This window comes from Piliocolobus tephrosceles, chromosome 1, assembly GCF_002776525.5.
Source record: "Piliocolobus tephrosceles isolate RC106 chromosome 1, ASM277652v3, whole genome shotgun sequence".
NCBI classification, from domain to species: domain Eukaryota; kingdom Metazoa; phylum Chordata; class Mammalia; order Primates; family Cercopithecidae; genus Piliocolobus; species Piliocolobus tephrosceles.
Genome location: NC_045434.1, coordinates 16,943,027 through 16,963,639, shown reverse-complemented (window position 1 = coordinate 16,963,639; position 20,613 = coordinate 16,943,027). Strand labels below are relative to the sequence as shown.

The 20,613-nt window shown below is 36.6% G+C and overlaps 1 protein-coding gene across 1 annotated transcript in view; it reads left to right on the top strand.

Moving 5' to 3' along the window:
* Positions 1-20,613, top strand: part of TSNAX (translin associated factor X) — a 38,349-nt gene that overhangs the window by 565 nt on the left and 17,171 nt on the right. Inside the window, exons 2-4 of the mRNA XM_023191803.2 lie at positions 140-244; positions 7,720-7,834; positions 12,930-13,060. Of these exons, the coding sequence (XP_023047571.1) occupies positions 140-244; positions 7,720-7,834; positions 12,930-13,060 (351 nt within the window). The remainder of the gene's footprint in view (positions 1-139; positions 245-7,719; positions 7,835-12,929; positions 13,061-20,613) is intronic.

Sequence of the window (20,613 nt, the reverse complement as noted above, 5' to 3'; positions counted from 1 at the left end):
GTCTGCAGAGAAAGCCTCTAAGGCGAGGGCCCTGTGCGTGTCTGGTTTTAAAGCAAGGAGGAGGTTTGCCTATGTTCTGTTTTGCAAACTCTTGGTGATGGAAGATCCCTCTCTAACTTTTTTTTTTTCTCTATATAAGGATCAGGAGGGTTCAGGAAAAGGAAGCATGACAATTTCCCGCATAACCAAAGAAGAGAAGGGAAGGATGTTAATTCATCTTCACCCGTGATGTTGGCCTTTAAATGTAAGTTCTCTGCAATGTAAGTTGATGAAGGGGAGAGAACAAAATTATTTAGCCATGGTTATGCGCAAGAAAACAGTCCCTAAGAATTTACATGTGAAACTTTAGCTGAAAGTTTTGTGATGGTACTAGAACTACCCTGAAAGTCTGGATTACAAAGGCCTTTACTTTTATGTCCCATTAAGAGAAATATTAATATTAGTAATCAGGTAAACATTACTTAAACACAAGAAACAGTGAACATTAGCTAATTAATATTAGACATGTCACATACTCAAGAATTGTGTACCTGATAATATTTATTCATCTGTTATATGCTAAAATATATTTTCATTTAGTGTGTATCCTCTGCTAGGCTTGAAGACAGGGATGGTGTCTTTGTTTTAACTGTAAGACTTTGCACAGAATAGGAGCTTGTATCTATTAGTAAATCTTGTGTATCTATATACACAAATTTTCACAGTCCCCTTTTCTCAGCATATTAACTTGGACAAGTTATTCCTCATTTCAAAACAAACGTAAAACAAAGTTCTCTTCCTTTTGTCCCCCTCTTATCCACTATCCTGTACCTTACATTTCTGTGATTAAGGAATCTGGGAAGGGCTTAGCTGGTTGATTCCAATTTGCAATCACCTGAAACCTTGATTGGGGCTGAAGGATCCACAGCTGTTGACAGTTCAGGCCTTTTGCCTGCAACCAGCTCTCTGTTCCTGTCCACATGAACTTGTGCTGCTTGGGTGTCCTTTGGTGTGGCATCTGGTCTCCTTCAGAGAGAGTGCAAGGAGGAAACCACAATCTCCTTATGTCCTAATCTTAAACATCAGACACTGTCATTTTTGTCACATTTTATTTATTAGAAGGGAGGCAGTTTTAAAAACTGTCTCACATTGAAGGGGAAGGAAATTATATCCTCCCCTTTGGAGGAAGGAGTTTCGAGTGTTTTGTGGATATATTTTAAAACCACCACAGTATCTACTGTGAGCGTCAGAAGTTTAAGACAGCTGGCTGTAATTGAATAAAGAGCACACGGATACAGAAGGTGGAGTTGCGGCTGGGCGTGGTGGCTCACGCCTGTAATCCCAGCACTTTGGGAGGCCAAGGCAGGTGAATCACGAGGTCATGAGTTTGAGACCAGCCTGGCCAACATGGTGAAACCCCGTCTCTACTGAAACTACACGGTGAAACCGTGTCTCTACTAAAAATACAAAAAATGAGTCGGGCGTGGTTGAACCGCTTGAACTGGAAACACCGAGGTTGCAGTGAGCCAAGATCGCGCCATTGCACTACAGACCCAGCTACAGAGTGAGACTCCATCTCAAAAAAAAGAAAAAGAAGGTGGAGTTGCTTCTAAGGTGGTGTCCTCATTACCTGTCTGCTGAACTACAATTTTCTTTTCTTTTTTTTTTTGAGACAGAGCCTCACTCTGTCTCATGCCTGGCTAATTAAAAAAATTTTTTTTTGTAGAGACAACGTTTTGCCATGTTGCTTAGGCTGGTCTTGAACTCCTGAGCTCAAGCAGTCTGCCTGCCTCGGCCTCCCAAAGTGCTGGGGTTACAGGCATGAGCTACTGCACCTGGCCTGAACTACAATTTTCTTTAAGACCTAGGTCAAGTAGCTTCTTTCCTGTGAACCCATTCTGATTTTTCTCTAAAGCCGACTTGGTGACCAACATGAAATATTGAGTATCTGCTATGTTTTAGCATGTATTAGTAGTGAACAAGAAACATGATTTCTGCTTTCCTGCGATTTTTACACATATTTGTTATAGCATGATTACGTTTTGTTTGTTTACATCTCTGTCCCTTATATAGGACTGAGCTCCTTGAGGATAGGAACTGTACCTTATCTAACTTTATATTCATAGTATCTGACTTAGAGTGGTCATTAATGTAGCCATAATAATACATATTGATTTTCTTAACCCTGGCCTAATTATTATCTTAGTAATAAAAGATTAGATATATTTAAGTCCTTGTCAGCTACTAATTTAGTTAATAGTTTAAGTTCTCTTTTTTTCAGTTCATGCAGTATACATGATTGAGTGTTTCCTATAGGCCAGGCAACATGTGGGGCAGTGCAGTGAAAAGACTTTGGAAATAAAGGCGTTATTAAGAGAGTTAAGTGGTTTAAGGGTATTTCAATGTATAGAGCTTGATAAATTCAGAAAGTTTATACTTGAAATTTGCCAAGTAAGTAGATTAAATGTTTTTACCACAATTAACTGGGCATGATGGCATGCACCTGTAGTGTGCTTTTAGTCCTAGCTACTCTGGAGGGGCTGGGGCAGGAGGACTGCTTGAACTCAGAAGTTTGAGGCTGCAGTGAGCTGTGATTAGGGCCACTGCACTCTAGCCTGGACAATGGAGACCCTGACTCGAAAAAAAAGCTAACTGTGTGATGTGATAGCTATTTTAATTAGCTTGATAGTGGTAATCATTTCACAGTTTATATCAAAGTGTCACATACTACATATATATATATCTGTATATCGCTCTCCCCACGCAGTTGTTTTTTTTTTCGGAGATAGCGCCTCACCCTGGCCCAGGCTGAAGTGCAGTGGTGTGATCTTCGCTCACTGCAAGCGTAGCCTCTTGGGCTCAAGTGATCCTCCCACCTCAGCCTCCCAAGTAGCTGGGACTACAGGCATGTGCCACCACGTGTGGCTAGTTTTTAGATTTTTTTTTTAAGGCAGGGTCTCACTATGTTGCCCCTGCTGGTCTCGAACTCCTGGGCTCAAGTGATCTCATCCCCTTGGCCTCCCAAAGTGCTGGGATTATGGGCATAATCAACCCGTAATAACCCGGTCCTATAATTTTTAATTGTCAGTTATACCCCAGTAAAGGTGGAAAAGCAGGAAGACAGAGCAGGGAAAAAAAATTTTAATAAACTTGAAAAAAAAGGTCCAAGTTTCTTTTTTTGGAGATGTTTATATTATTAATATATGTGGTTAAAATAATTTTTAAAACTTTAACTTTTTGTTACATAAAAGTAATTTTTGTTATGTGTCATTTTGTGATAATCTTTTGTTTACTCAGTTCATTTTTTATAACTTGTACAGTATTCAGTATTCCCATTGTGAGACTGAGTGGTAAAACCAAGTTAAGGCATACCTATATTTAAAGGAGAAAATATTTTAATTATTAGAGTCTTTTTGAGTTTCACGTAATTTAGAAATAAGATGATTTTATTCTCTTCGTTTTTATAAACTGAATAATAGTTGCTTTCTTACATATAAAGACAGTACTTTTAGGTACAGACTGTTTTTGCTTTCTAGCCATTTGTATTCTAAGAAAATTAAAATCATTTCCCTTTTTTTCCTTTCATAAGATTTACCAAATGTTTTGGAAAAGTTTAACATAAAAGCCTCCAGGTCTGTCAGAGGAGATTTTAAATGGACTCTCACTCTGTCGCCCAGGCTGGCGTGCAGTGGTGCAGTCTCAGCTCACTGCAGCCTCCGCCTCCCAGGTTCAAGTGATTCTCCTGCCTCAGCCTCCCAAGTAGCTGGGACTACAGGCCTGTGCCACCATGCCTGGCTAATTTTTATATTTTTAGTAGACATGGGGTTTCACTATATATTGGCTAGGCTGTTCTCGAGCTCTTGACCTCACGTGATCCACCCACCTCAGCCTCCCAAAGTGCTGGGATTATAGGCATGAGCCATTGCACTCAGCCCAGAAAGTCTTAGAGAATCACTAGCTTCCAGAGAAAATTTCATGAGATAGTATAGTTTGTTCAACTCAAACTTAAATCCAGGATCTTTAATGTCCGAGCAACCACTTTGCTCTCAAAGTTTGAGCTAATTGCATTAAAAGGGGTTATCAGATGAATATTCTGTTGTTGAATCATCTGAGTAAAGAAATACTGTCTCTTTTTAAATTTATTTTGAAGTAATCTCAAATTTATTTAAAAAATTGGAAGACTTATACAGTTGGAAAAATAATACAAAGAACTTCTATATAGCCTTGACTTAGATTGACCAATTTTTAACATTTTGCCACTTTCGCTTTATTATTCTCTCTCTATATATAAATTTATATGTCTAAACATACATTTATTCTGAAGTATTTAAGAACAAATTGCATTCGTCGTACCCCTTTACTTGTTAATACTTCAGATGTGTTTCCTAGGAATACTATTCTCACGTGTAACTATGGTATTGTTACTAATTTCAGGAGATTTAACACTGTCACAGTACTTTAATCTACAGTGCTTATTTTGACAATTGTCTCAATAAGGTTCCTTCTAGCTTTTTTTCTCTCTAGTCCAGTAATCTAGAACAGGATCACGTTACACTGTAATGTCTCTTTTTAGTTTTCTGTGATCTGGAACAGTTTCTCAGTCTTTCTTTGTCTTTCATGACAATGATATTGATTGAAGAATATAGGTCTCATTTAATAGAACATTCCTCAACTTGGATTTGATTAATATTTTCTTATGATTAGATTCAGATTATGCATCCCTGGCTGGAATACTACATAAATGATGATTTGTTCTTTTGGGGGGTATTGCAAGGGACCAAGTAATGTAAGGCTTCATAAGGAGTTTGGAGTTTGTAAAATGTAATGCAGAGTCATTAGAGAGTCTTAAAAACTAAAGTAAATTTTTGGGAAATGTCACTCTGGCAGCTATAGAAAGGCAAGGTGGGCAAAGGCAGACCAGACAAGAGACTATTTTGTAGTTCGGGTACAGTAAGGTGTTTGTAAGGTAACTTAGAGGTAATAATAAGGTGACTTAGATTTGGATGACAGTAATGAAGCTAATAAGACAGATTCAACAGTGCTTTATAAAATTATATTACTATTATGAGTAATTTATATTTTATTCCAACTGCATTAGCATACATTTGAAAAAGTAATAGCTAAGCAGCAAAATAATAAGACATTATTCCATGTTAGGGGCAGTGCTTATTGGGCACATGGATTTGCAGTTCCTTTTCAACAATTTCTTAGTTCCCAGGAGATTGCATACCCTTGGTATGTTTATCTCAAACTACAACACATGCTCTTACCCAGTATGTTATACTGCTTATGACTTCAACAAGCAGTTCAATCAGGAAATGTTTTGTGAACATATGCTGCTAGACACGGATCTGTGCTCTGATACAGTGGTGAAACAAGCACATTTACAAATAAATAACAATATAATTTTAGCTAGCAAAGGATAAATGTAAATCAGTGAAGCATGGTAAGGAATGGAGAGTAAGGGAGGAGGGAGACAGGTGATTCTTAAGCAGTCCTTGAGCAGAATGATATCTGAATGATGAAAGTGAAATGTGAGATAATGAGAGGGAATAGTGTTCTAGAGAGGCAGTAGCAAAAATAGAGACATCAAGAAAGGTGCAAGCTTAGAGAATCAGGACCAGCAAAAAGACATAGTCTGGCTGGCTCACGAGCTAAGGGCAGGACATGAGGCAGTTTAATGTGTTAGAGGCATGAATTTATGAAAAGATTCTAGATTCTGCAGGTTATTTTTCCCATAGGTAATGTAATCTTTATGTAGACTCCAAGTTGTTGTACTGTTTTATTAAATGTTAGGTATATAAAACGTTCTGTACATATAGCTTTGTGTTCTAGAAAAGGTGAACAGTTTTCCTTCAGTTAAATTTATTTAATACCTTTTGCTCTAAGTATATTATTCACAAAACTTAGGTGTAGTCTTTTAAACAATAATAAAGTATTTTGTTAATTGTTAAGAATTTTAGTAAGGAAAAAATTTTGAGGCTGTAACATCTGATAGTGGTATGATGAAAGCTTTTTGTTATTTTAAAAAACTTAAAACACTGTATTTGTTTGGCAGTCTCAAGTTAGGCTTTCTGTAAAAAGTTTACCGAGGTAAAATTATTTGAGTCTCAATATTCAAGACTAAAATTAAGCAGAATAGATGAAACTTAAGTTAGCATAAAAGTAAGCAGATTGGCAATTATATGTAATAGATATAGATAAAAGTATTCCGTTCAGCATTAAGTGCTGATAGAATATGGATAAGGAGAAATCAGTATAAGGAATCAAAGTGCTGACATTTAAGGAGGCAAACGTGTGAAAAATTTCCTGAAGGCAAGACATGTTAGAATTGTGAAAATGTTTTGTTCCGTAAGGAAAAGGATGTATGAAAGTAGGGAGGAAATCTTTTCTTCATCTAATATTATGTTATGGGAGATTTGTGTCCATAACAATTTGACAGGTTGAAAATTAATTTCTATGTGGAAGTGTTGAGTCTTCAAAGGTAGTATATAAGAATTGGACACCACAGCCTATATTCAGCCTTTCATTGATCTCAGGAACTCTTCTTCATTTTCTCCTACTTTCAGTTCTTTTCCTAGATTTCTAACATGCTAACTCAATTTTCAGCTTTTTTCCAGCCTAATTACATTTCGATGTTTCTTACTGATCATTTTCAGATGAACTCTGCCACAGCTTTCTGTTGATTGCAGAACTACTTTATAATCTAGTTATAACAAAACGAACTCACTCAGTGATTGTCTATTTTTAGTCATTTTTCCTTTTTTTCCTCTTTACTAATCTTTCTGAAAATATTTCTCAAGTATATGCTTATGTATGCAATATTACTATGTGGTAAAACAAAGTAAATTTGAGACTATGTACTTTCTAAAATAAATGGGCTGACTAGATTTTTACTTAATATTTAAGTGTGATATTCATAATTTGGTAGCTTTTTAAAAAATTAAGATATAATTCACATACTGTGGCATTCACTTTTAAGAAATTTGTTTCATGTTCATTTTAATATACATGTGCTACCTTATTACAATTGACAGATTTTTAGAAAATCTTCAAGGATTCAGGAGTTTGTGAGCTGCTGTGTGTTGTTGGCATTTACAGAAATTATTAGTAGATCGTTTTACAGGTTTAGAAATCTGGGAACATTATGTGGATCTCTTGAGGTACTTTAGCACTGTTAGTGATATATACCTAGGATATTTGACAATTAACACTAGAGTAAGTAGGTGCTAGAGTTTGTTTATAATATTCACCTTTTTGTGTTTTGAGAATTAGTGTCATTACCATCGTGTTCTACTTCTGAATGAAGTCAGGTGACTGGGGTCACGTGCAAATACATTGTGACATCTTTTTTTTTTTTTTTTTTTTCTTTTTTTGAGATGGAGTCTCGCTCTGTTGCCAGGCTGGAGTGCAGTGACTCGATCTCCGCTCACTGCAACCTCTGTCTCCGGGGTTCAAGCAATTCTCCTGCCTCAGCCTCCTGAGTAGCTGGGACTACAGGCACGTGCCACCATGCCCAGCTAATTGTTTTATTTTTAGTAGAGACAGGGTTTCACTGCATAGGCCAGGATGGTCTTGATCTCTTGACCTCGTGATCCACCCACCGCAGCTTCCCAAAGTGCTGGGATTACAGGCGTGAGCCACCATGCCCAGCGTATGTGACATACATCTTAAAAATATTGTTTGGTAGGCTTTGAGTATAGAATATACATACTTATGATCATAATAATGTGTTTTTAGCATTTCAGCAGGAACTTGATGCAAGGCATGACAAATATGAGAGACTTGTGAAACTTAGTCGGGATATAACTGTTGAAAGTAAAAGGACGATTTTTCTCCTCCATAGGATTACAAGGTGAGTAAGCGTCTTTAAAATTTATTATAGTTTGATACTAGCTCTAGATTAGAATATTCTGTGACTTTGAATGTGAGGATTAGAAGATATCAGCAGGAGGTGCAACTTAAGAGTTAATATTTTAATAAAAATAGGTCTCAGCTGGGTGTGGTGGCTCATGCCTGTAATCTTAGCACCTTGGGAGGCCAAGATGGGCAGATCACTTAAGCTCAGGAGGTTGAGACCAGCCTGGGCGACGTGGTGAAACGTTGTCTCTACTAAAAATACAAAAATTAGGCAGGATTGGTGATGCATACCTATGGTCTCAGCTGCTTGGGAGGCTGAAGTGGAAGGCTTGCTTGAGCTTGGGAGGCAGAGGCTGCAATGTGCTGAGATCGCGCCACTGCACTCCAGCCTGGACGAAAAGAAAAAAAGTCTGTAGAGGTTGGTTGGACTTAAAAATAGGAAAGAAAAATTCTTACTTTCATAGCAGCTAAGGATTTTGTGTTCTGTTAAGATTATTCTTTAAAATATAACTATTATCTGTGAAAATATATTAAATATTTTGATTGTTAGAACCTGTCACATTAAACTTTATTTGGATGATATGCATGAAAATTTTAATATTACATAAATGTTAAAATCTGCATAACGTATTTTCTCATTCATTTTTGAACTCATTGCCATCTGGGTTTCTGCCTCAATCATTGAAACGCCCTTGTTACCTTCATATTATTAAGTCTGTTTTCTTATTTTACATTTTTGTAGCATATGATACTGTTGACTACTTAATTCTTTTTTGAAAGTTCCTCTTCTTTCGGTTTTGTGACTTTTGTTTAAATTTTTTTTCTCTAGGACTTAATTTTTCTACGCAGGCTTTGTATATTTGGTAGACTTCGTGATTGCAAGTAAAAGAAACTAACTTAAACTAGTTTAAGCAGAGCAGGGAAATTAATTATAAAAAGCCATTATCAACTAGCAGATTTTTTATTTTATGCAGTATTTTTTATTATAGTTGTGATCATATTGTTCATACAGTTTTGACTAGTAAACTGAGAAAATAGTAGACTTCAGAAAAATTAGAACTTCTCAAGATTCGGCACTATCTTATGAGCAGCTGAGTATCTCCATCTTCCATCTTTGCTTCTTTGTTTGCTTCATAATTCATTTGACCTGATTACTTTGCCTTTCTGTTTCACTAGAGGTAGAATAGTATCTACCCTACAACTCCCCAGCTTCTGAAGATGGATTATTGTTACAAATTCCAGATGTCTCCAGAAGGGTAGCTGTGGTTGGCTTTATACTATATATCAGAGAGAGAATGTAGGGAAAACCAAATAGAATTTATTAGCTTTTCATTATTGAAGATATTATTGGCTAGGCGTGGTGGCTCACGCCTGTATGGGCAACATGATGAAACCCCATCTCTACAAAAAATACAAAAAACTAGCTGGGGAAGGTGGTATGCACCTGTAGTCCCAGCTGCTCACGAGGCTGAGGCAGGAGGATTGATTGAGCCCAGGTGGTCAAGGCGGCAGTGAGTCATGACTTTGCCACTGTACCCTGGCGTGCGCAACAGAATGAGACCCTGTCTCAAAAAAAAAAAAAAAAAAAAATACTGAAGTATTCCATTCAGTAACATGAAACTTTTAAGATAATTCTGACGTTTTAGTTTTTATTTCATTAAATGGAATCTAATTTGCCATACGTAGATTTATTGAAATATGGCACTGTTAACATTTTCTTACCTGACTCTGTAAAATTAGTTTTTGCTTGTTTTCTTATATCGTTCTTAGATAGCTTGTACATAGTAAGGCTTGTATTATCGAAAGAAGCAATACTGTTCTGATTAATTATGGATACTTTTTTATAGTACCTATTGCAGTTCTAAAACAATTGCCATCAATATTCAGCAGTAATATAAATAATAAAAGCAATAATATAAAGAAAAACATACAGATTGAGTATCCTGAATGCTTGGGACTAGAAGTGTTTTGGATTTCGGATTTTGGAATATTTGCAGATAATGTATGGGCTGAACATCCCTAATCTGGACATCTGAAATCTGAAGTGCTGTTGTGAGCATTTCCTTTGAGTGTCTTGTTGTTGCTAAGAAAGTTTTGGATTTTGGAGCATTTTGGATTTTGGGTTTTCAGATTAGGGATGCTCAACCTGTAATAGGAATATGACAGGAGACCTTAATATTTTAGAAAAATCTACATTACTGTGTGAAGTCCACTTTTAAATGTTTTTCCACCAAAAAATAATAAATGCTCATTATAGTAAACTTAGAAAATGGTAGGCTTTAGAAAAATTACAAATGACAGAAAAGATAATGAGACAAATCAGTCTGTAATACCCAAAGATAGCCTCTATCAGCTAGCAGGTTTCTTATTTTGTGCACTATTTTTTACCATAGTTGAGATCATTCTGTTCATACAGTTTTGACTAGTAAACTGAGAAAATAATAGACTTCAGAAAAATAAGAAACTTCAGAAAAATTAGAAACTTTAGAAACATTAGAAACTTGAGGAAAGTAAAAATACTTTATGAAAGGGGCTGGGTGTGGGGGTTCACTCCTGTAATCCCAGCACTTTGGGAGGCCAAGGCAGGCGGATCACTTGAGGTCAGGAGTTTGAGACCAGCCTGGCCAACGTGGTGAAACCCCATCTCTAGTAAAAATATAAAAATCAGCCAGGCGTGGTGGCGTCCCAGCTACTTGGGAGGCTGAGGCAGGAGAATTTCTTGAACTCAGGAGGTGGAGGTTGCTTGAACTCAGAATTGTGCCATGACACTCCAGCCTGGGTGACAGAATGGGACTCTGTCTCAAAAAAAAAAAAAAAAACTTTATGAAAGAAATGAGCCAGTCACAGTACATCTGAAAAACTGTTAATGAGAAGACCTCATGTATTTTAACTACAAAACTATTTTAATAGACATAAGAGAACTCTTCTTCAGTGAGCTTCAGTAGTTTGTGTCTTTAAAGGAATTTGCCATTTCCTCTTAAGTTTTGAAATTTATTGATGCTAATTTTCATTTTGATTTCACCTTTGACCCAAGAGTAATTTAAGTATCTTATTTTGTGTCCAAATATTTTGGGAGTTTTCCAGACAACTTTCTGATACTGATTTCTAATTTAATTTCATATGGTCAGAGAACATGTTTTCTATAATTTGAATCCTTTTAAATTTATGGAGCCTTAATTTTGACCCAGGATATGGTCTGTCTGGTAAATGTTGTGTGTACACTTGAAAAGTGTGTATTCTGCTATTGTTAGGTGTAATTAAGTCAGATTGGTTGATAGTGTTGTTTGCGTCACTTATTTCCTTATGATTTTCTGTATACTTGCTCTGTCAGTTATTGAGAGAAAGAGGGTGGCATCTCTTGACGATAATTGTAGATTTGGCTTTCTCCTTGAAGTCCTATCAGTTTTTTCTTCAAGTATCTTGAAGCTCTTTTATTTGGTACATTAATATTTAGGATTGTTATGCATTTAATGAATTGACCCTTTATCATTATGATGGTATCTCTGGAAATAGGCTTTGCCCAAAGTTTGATGTTAATGTAGCTACTCCTGTTTTCTGATTGTTATCAGAATGTGTATTTTTTCATCCTTTTATTTTTAATCTATTTGTGTTTATATTTAACATGGATTTCTTGTTTCTTGCTTTTTAAAAATCCATTCTGAAAATCTCTGCTTGTTAGTGCAGGTGTTTAGATCGTTTACATTTAATGTAGTTATTGGTATGATTATAATTAAATCTACCATCTATTCTCTCCTTCCTGCCTTATTTTGGATAATTTTTTATGATCCCATTTTATCTTATTTGTAGGCTTATTAGCTATGCCTTTTAAAAACTTTTTGTAGTGATTGTTTTATGGTTTATAATATACATCTTATTGTCAGCCATTCTCACTTTGTACAATACTGTGTTTACTAAAATTTATGCATATAAGAATCTTTTCACTTTGCATGATTTTTTGGTAACAGTTACTTTGCCGATAAAGGTCACAGTGTTGATGTATGTGCCTAAGTTTCAGTCAACACAGTACCATGCAAAGTAAGGACTATTTACTTATCACTTCGCATATGGTATAAGAATCTTATACTTTTCCATTTCCCCTCTACTAGCTTGGCCTTTTATGCTACTGTTATGATTCATGTTATTTCTACTTTTGTTGTTTCCAATGATTTTTACTTTAAACAGCATGATTTAAAAATAAGAAAAATATTTATGTTTATCCACATTTACCATTTTTGGTAAATATTCATTCCTTTGTGTATAGATTCAGATTTTTATCTGGTATCATTTTCCTTTTGCCTAAAGAACTTCCTTTAATATTTTTTGTAGTGTCAGTCTGCTGATGATGAATCAGTTCTTTCTGGCTCTGTGAACTAAGGGGATTGTTCTGCCTGCTCACTTTGGGCAATTCTTTTTCCAGCCTTAGGTAGTTTCCTCGCATGCCTGCACTGATCAGTACTCAACTGAAGACTTGAGAAGGTTGCTTCTATAAATCTCTGAAGCTCTCTGTTTATACAGCTTTCTCCTCATTGTTACTCTGCTCTGCAGATTTTAGCTGTCTTGATCCCCCACAACTCCCAACTCCTTTTCTACTCAGACTGACTCCCAGGCTCCACCTAAGTTTCCTGTCTCTGTACTGTCACTTGGAAGCTTTCCAGGCAATAAGATGAGGCAGTCAGAGGGTATATGTTGTGCTCCTCCCTTTCCCCAGGGATCACTGCTCCAGGCTGCCTGTAGTTCAGTGTCTGTAACCATTGTTTTCTGTATTTATTTTTTCTTTTTAGTTGTTTAAGGTGGGAGGATAAATCCAGTCCATGTTACTCTGCCCTTTACTGAAAGCAGACGTCTATCCATATGTCATATTTTTTATGAACAAAATTTTTCTTAATTATATTACACGTATAATTTTTTGTATACTTTTTCACTTAACAGTGTGTTGATAGCGTTTTTATGTTTTCCATACTATTAATAGTTTTGAGTTAGAAGTATCTGAATGCATACAATATTTAGCCCTGTGTTGATAATTAGATTATTTTGGTTTTTCACTATTAAAGCATCTGATGTTCTAAAAGTTCCCAATATCTTGATCATAGTGCTCCTGATATGGAAGATATATTGACTGAATCAGAAATTAAATTGGATGGTGTCAGACAAAAGATATTCCAGGTAGCCCAAGAGCTATCAGGGGAAGATATGCATCAATTCCATCGAGCCATTACTACAGGTAAGTCTAGGTTTGTTTCAGGGGTAATAAATATTTTAAATAGTGTGCTACATGATTAACATGTGAGTTAAATGAATTTTAAGTGACACCTGATGAAATAATAATACTAGTTTTAAAGAACTGCAACTTTGTAGTAATATAGAAGTAATCCAAAGGCAAGTTGGCTTATTTTTTTTTTAACAGTGTAGTAATAGTCATTGATTGATTTTAATAAAGTATTTAAGAACACAGATTTAATAGGATGAACTTATTCTTGAGCATGTAGGATGTGTACAGACAGGGCACATCTCATTTCTAAGTACAAGTAAATCTTGTACTTAGTGGCTCTTGTACTGGTGGCTCTAAGTTTCCATTTCAAATAGGTTCTTGAAAGAAAATGTTGCCAGATGAACCCAAATATCTCATAGTGTGACTCCATATCTGGGTGTTTTATATTCATTTAAAAAAACTTGAGGGTAGGCCAGGTGTGGTGGCTCACGCCTGTAATCCCAGCACTTTGGGAGGCCAAGGCGATGGATCACGAGGTCGGGAGTTTGAGACCATCTTGGCCAAGGTGGTGAAACCCCAACTCAACTAAAAAATACAAAACTTAGCCAGGTGCGGTGGCAGGCGCCTATAATCCCAGCTACTCGGAAGGCTGAGGCAGGAGAGTTGCTTGAACCCGGGAGGTGGAGGTTGCAGTGAGCTGAGATTGCACCACTGCACTGCAGCCTGGATGTCAGCACAAGACTCCATCCCCAAAAAAAGAAAAATTTGAGGGTATACTAGATCTTGGTAGTTATCATTATTTTCAAATAAATTGAATAAATGTATAAAGTGCTTGGTTCTTTCCTCTTCCTTCTTTTTCTAATGTGGGTTCATTGATAGGACAGATACTAGATAATTCAGATACAGGTTGAGTATCCCTTATCCAAAATGCTTGGGAACAGAAGTGTTTCAGACTTTGTTGGAATATTCACAGTTTATTGCTTGAGCATCTCTAATCCAGAAATCTGAAATGCTCCAATGAGCATTTCTTTTGAGCATGACCTTTGAGCATCGTGGCAGCACTCAAAACGTTTTGGATTTTGGATCATTTCGGATTTAGGATTTTTGGATTAGGAATGCTCAGTGTCAGTACCCTAAGATTTGCAGGAAGACTGGGAAATGAGTTTATTTGGTATGTGGTTAATATGTATATCCAGTTTTAGCCTAAACGTTTATAATTTCAGCACTTGTTTTTTCAGAAATGTTGAAATGTCTTCTAATATGGGTAAGAGAAAGTACTAGCATACATTAGTTAAAACCGAGGGTGCATTGTTGGAAACTGAAGTGTAAAACAGTCTGTGAGGAGTCATTATAACATTACCAAGTGAAATACAGTCTGCCATCATAATTTATTAATATCAGGAGTTTATTTGATTTTTTAAATAACAGCACACATAATGAAGATGACTTCATGAATTTAGTTTGTTGTAAAGTGACACAACCTGTAAAGTGTGACAGATTTGGCTGCAGTGGGAGAGAAGATCAGAAGTATTGGTGGGAAGAAGGGTGAAGTAAAAGGTAAATCAAGCTTAGCAGAAAACACGAGAATATCTTTATAATAGTAGCTGTGATGATACTACAGATAGATTCATGGCAGGAAAATATTTCAGACAGAGTAGTTCTGCTATACATAGGTATGCGTGTGTAATCTTGAGGGCTACTGAATGGCAGTGTTGGTGGTGGTGGGGGACCAAGTTAGGTCCCTTAGTTTCTGGAAAGTGCTTGAACTGAAGCAGCAGTATAGTCTAAATGTCTAAACAGAATCCAATTCTACAGCTTTTCCTAAGTATCCTATTAACCTGCTTGACTGAAGGCAAGAGTTTGAATAACTTCCGTAATCTTTATCATTTTTTCTATCACATCATCATGTAGTATGCCTATCTTGCAAAAATTCATGACAGTTAATAAATATAATAAAAGCTGATCACCGTTGTTCTCACTTTGGACTTCAATCTGTGTAAAACTTGTATTTTAATAAAAATTCATATATTTTCCCCACAATGTTGGTCCTTGTGTGAAAAATGATATTTTTCATGTTTAAACTTCTCAGTTCCTTATTAGTGCATGATTAGGCTCTACTAATTTTGACAACATCAAGTTCCCCAAATATCTGTGGGACATAATTGGACATTGCAGATTTGCTGTATTTGGCCCATAATTCTATTTGTATATCCTCATGCATCAGTGAAGTATAAAGAGTTTAAATAAGGGCGAAGACCATATACATAATGATACCAGAAGCAACCTAGAAAGCTATACATTGTCTTACAGAACAGAGAAATGGAGAGAAAAAGCAGAGAGGGAAATATTCAGTAGAGTATTTCCTGATTCAGGAAGGAAGTGCTGTACTCTTGGAAAGATAGGACATTAATAAAATGGGAATGATCCATCTTCAGATTTTCCTACTTTACTGTATCATTGAGGATTATTATAAGCCCAGTGGTCTCTTTTAGGCCTTCATTTATGATTTGTAAGTTTTCTTTGAAGATAACTTACTCGTGGATTAAAATAATGAAGGATTTTCTATATCTTTTCTGTAAAAAGTCTTTAAAATGAGATTATTTGAATTGAAGCAATAAAGATGTTTTTTCTTAAAGTTAAGACATAAAGCGGTCAAGTAAAGAGGTGTCTAGGACTGAAAATTTTGCCGACAGATATTTTATTTGATAAAATAAGGTTATTTATAATTGGATTAGCATTAACAATATGATGCTTATGAATAGCTTGCTGCTTGTAATTGTTAAATGCTTGTTTTGGTATTACTCCAAATAGTTGTTCTTTTGACTTGAAGATAAAACAATTCTGGCAATGAACTAAAGGAGTTCTGTGCTTTTCCTCATTAAGAATAGTGCTAATGGCACGCAGAGCATTTCCCTAAGGGATACTTGTGTGAGCTCAAACTTTGAGTATCTTAATAATTGAACAACAACACAACGTCAGGTCTGTTTTCTACACATTTCTTATCAGAGTAGATTACAGATTGTTCCAAGGGATGGTTAAACAAATGAACAAATAATTAGTTGCTTGAAATAAGTCACTTAAAAAAATTTGTGTCCTGCCATTTTTTTTTTCCCCTCTTGTTGAAAAATTAACAGTTGTGGGGGAAATGTCCTCCATTTCAGAGAAAAAATACTGTTTTTTTCTTTAGTTTATATCACTGATAATGATAAGAATTGTCATTTTTTGAGACATTTCGTTACACCAAACTAAGTTTATATCCTAATTAACATTTTAATTATTTTATCCAAGAATGTGAGTGATGGGTAAAGTGGATGTTTAGGGCCAGTTAAGATATGTTTTTAGCCACTATTCTTTATATTCAAAATCTCATAGGTTTTTGCAATACCTCTAAATCATAGATATTTTTACCGCTTCACAAGTGGGGAGATTGAGGCTCACAAGTTATGCTCAGGGTCATAAGCTAGCATGTGGTAGTACCATTGGTTTCTTCCTACATGGATTTCATTTACCTCTTGACTTTACAACCTAACTCCTAGTGAAGGCTTTACTTTGCTTACCCCAAATACTGAGGTTTTCCTCATACACCCAGCACACACTGTGGCCCTTTTTTTCATAGCGCTTCTCAACTTCTAACGTGTAATCTCTTTATATATTTCTTCATTATCTCTCTTTCCCTTACTAGAATGTAGACTCTGTAAATCTCTACAAAGATTTCATTCCTGTTTTTCACTTTATATATCCCAGACACCTAACAAGTATCCGTAAATATAAATGTTGAAAGAATGAAGAACAAAACCAATTTTAAAAGGCTTTTTTTTCCAGCCATATGCTTTATCTGATGATTTGCTTTCATGAGTTTACATTTTTACTGTTTTTTGTTTCTTCCAAAAGAAAGCATGTTTCCAGGAGCTATTTCTTAGACATACTAGCAGGAATAGGATCAATATTAATGTTTAGGGAAGTTCCAAAGCTATAGCAGTACAGAGAAATTAGATGTAGGTTCAGCATGTTGGCAAAATGGTGAGTGCTCACTGGAAAAATGAACTATGATCCAAATCTCTGTAAGCTTTTGGAGTAACAGTAGGAAGAGTGTAGTGGATGGAATAATATAGCTAAAAATTGAATTTGTCTGTTAATGAGTGAGATTAAGAGAGAAGTACCAGAGATGTTGGTTAGTTAGGGTAAAGCTAAGTGCAGAAGCAGATTAATAAACTGGGACGTTGCAGTGGCTTAACAAAATAAAAATTGTATCTTTCTCTCTTGAAGACCAGGCTTTATGGTGGTGGTGTGACTGTGCTCTGCCCACTTAGTTATTCACAGATCCATGCTCTGTGGGGCTCTGCTGTTACCAGTACATGATTTCCAGGATCAGCCAGGGCATCAACATATAGCTGACAGATTGTGGAAAAGGGAGGAGTTGGGGATGGTGCCTGAGGATTTTATGCACCAGCCCTGAAAGTGGCATGAGCACTTCTGCCTACATTTTGTTGGCTAGTCACATGGCCACACCAGCTCTAAGGAAGAATGGGAAATATGGTCTCTGTGCATGCCAAGGAAAACAAAATATGTTTGATGAATAGTTACTTTTTCTCTACCTGATATGGTAATTTGATGTTCTTTTGGTGTAATAGAAAATTCAGGTATATGCCTGTTGATTTAAAAATTTTTTCTGAATAGATTTTTCTTTTGTTTGAAAGCATTCATTTGTCTATTTGAAAGTGATATTATAACTGGTGAGAAGACTTCTAGTTGTACTACCTAATTTTGTAAATAAGGTGAGTGATAGTATTGAAATTGGAATCTGACTTGTTTTATCTACTCTGATAGACTTTCTGCTAGACTGTCATCCATCTCTGATAGCTAGTATCTAGTGCTTTAAACTGTTTTATCTAAAGTCAAAGGCTTTTTCTTGAAGATTCTGCATCTTGTTAAAGACTCTCATCATCCTTAATTTTACCTATACATGTAATTACATAAATTATGCATTTTTTTTTGAGACAGAGTCTCACTCTGTTGTCCAGGCTAGAGTGCAGTGGTGCAATCTAGGCTCACTGCAACCTCCGCCTCCCAGGTTCAAGCAATTCTCTGCTTCAGCTTCCCGAGTAGCTGGGATTACAGGCACACACCACCATGCCCTGCTCATTTTTGTATTTTTAGGAGAAATGGGGTTTCACCATCTTGGCCAGGCTGGTCTTGAACTGCTGACCTTATGATCCACCCACCTTGATCTCCCAAAGTGCTGGGATTACAGGCGTGAGCCACTGCAGTGAGCCAGATTACGTAATTTATGTAATGTAATTATGTAAAATAGAAACAGTTTAGGGTTGCATGTAAATGTCAGATGACTCGTTAGGCATTTTTTGGTGACTTGTTTCAATCACAATTTAGTAAGTGTATATTTCACACTGTGAGCTTTTGTGATGACTACTATGACAACAAGAAAATCTGTGTATAGGCATTTTCCGGGTTATGAAAACTTGGTTTGTAAATACTCTTTCTAGATAAATGTCTGGTACACACTACTTGGACTGTCCAAATGTATGATGGTCTTTTAGTCTAATTTCTCTTTTCATCTCTGAGCATTCCCATTCCTTTTCTGAAATCTTGTTTCAGAAGGTTATTCTTTTGACCTGAGGTCTGTCTGCCAGTTGATAAGGATAGGGCTAAATAGGCAACATGGAGAAGAAGAAACAGTGTCTTACTCAGTTTTGGACATACTGCACCAAGTCAGATCCTTATTCCTTGACATACTCTATCTTAATTTATTATGGCTTCGTAGGATACAAATAATGTTCTGCTAATATAGTTTGCTAGTACTTTCTTTTTTTTTTTAGTCTCTCTCTCTGTCACCCAGGCTGGAGTGCAGAGGCGTGATCTGGGCTCACTGCAACCTCCATCTCCCAGGTTCAAGTGATTCTTGTGACTCAGACTTCCAGGTAGCTGGGATTACAGGCAAACGCCACCATGCCCAGCTAATTTTTATATTTTTAGTAGACATGGGGTTTCACCATGTTCACCAGGCTGGTCTCAAACTCCCGGCTTCAACTGATCCACCCACATTGGCCTCCCAAAGTGCTGGGATTACAGGTGTGAGCCACTGTGCCCAGCCAATTTGCTATTACTTCTTAGCAAACCAAAAAGTATTTAAGAATCGTAGTACATATTGACTTAGGATAACATTTTAGAAGAATAACATCCCCTTTTAATTGTAAGCTAATAAAAGGGAAAACAAATCGAAGGAACAAAAAGACATAAAATATTATCTAACAAAAATTAATGGCAGTAATTCTTTTATTCTTCTCATAGTTTAGTAAACAGATACACAGGGCCCTTATACTAGACACTGATACATTATTCTATATAAACTCTGCTATGTAAACAGATGGATGCGCTTGACAGATGAGAAAATTGGAGCACAGTAAAATGAGTAAACTTATCTCAGTTCACACTGCTCACAAGAGACTGAATTAGCTTTAGAACCTAGGACATCCTCACTTCAAGTCTCTGCTCTCTGTTTTGCCGTTATCATATTTTATTCAGTGGGAAGCTAGAGGCAGAGAGGTGAGGCAGCTGTAGTGGTCCTTCTTGGTGTGAAATGAATAGGGCCTCAAGTTTAGTGTTAGCAGTGGGAATAGAGAGGAACGGGCATGTTTTTAGAAAACAGTTTATTTTTAAAAAGCATAAAGAAAGGGAATAGTCTGGGGATGCCTTTAGGTTTCTGGTTTGGCCAACTGGATGAATAGGAATGTTATTAAGCGGAGAAAACAGGAAGGTGGAATGGGTTTTGGATACAATTAATTGGAAATCTTAGGATGTACAGATTGCTGTCTAGGAGGCAATTTGATCTGTAGGTCTAGGGAACTCAGGATGCATCTGTAGTTACAGCCTTGGAGTTAGGAGCTCATAAATTGTAGTTAATTTTAAAGACATGGATAAGATTGTCTAAGGAGAGTGTAGAGTGAGAATAAAACCAAAGGCTTGGAACCTTAACTAAAGAAAATATAATATTTAAGGGAGTAATATAATATCCCTGAGTAATCAAGACCTGAGGATGGGATCCAGAGCTTAAGCCTTATGTGACAGGACAGCTCCCTCTTTCCAGATGGGCAGTTACGATGGGTATAGAGGTAGGGAATTGAGAAAATTCTTGCTCAGTCACTTCCATTTTCATGTCATGTGCTGAGAAAAGGGGATGTGGTGGGGAAATGGTATGGAATTGATGGGAGACTGGAGATTTAAGAATGACTGATGGCTCACGCCTGTAATCCCAGCACTTTGGGAGGCTGAGGCAGGCGGATCACGAGGTCAGGAGTTCGAGACCAGCCTGACCAATGTGGTGAAACCCCGTGTCTACTAAAAATACAAAAATTAGCTGGGCATGGTGGCATGCATCTGAGGCAGGAGAATCACTTGAACCCAGGAGGCGGAAGTTGCAGTAAGCCGAGATTGCGCCACTGCGCTCCAGCCTGGGAGATAGAGCAAGACTCCGTCCCCGCCCCCAGCCAAAAAAAAAAAAGAATGACTCTGAGTGTAATGGGGATGGGTACTTAACCAGGAATATTTAA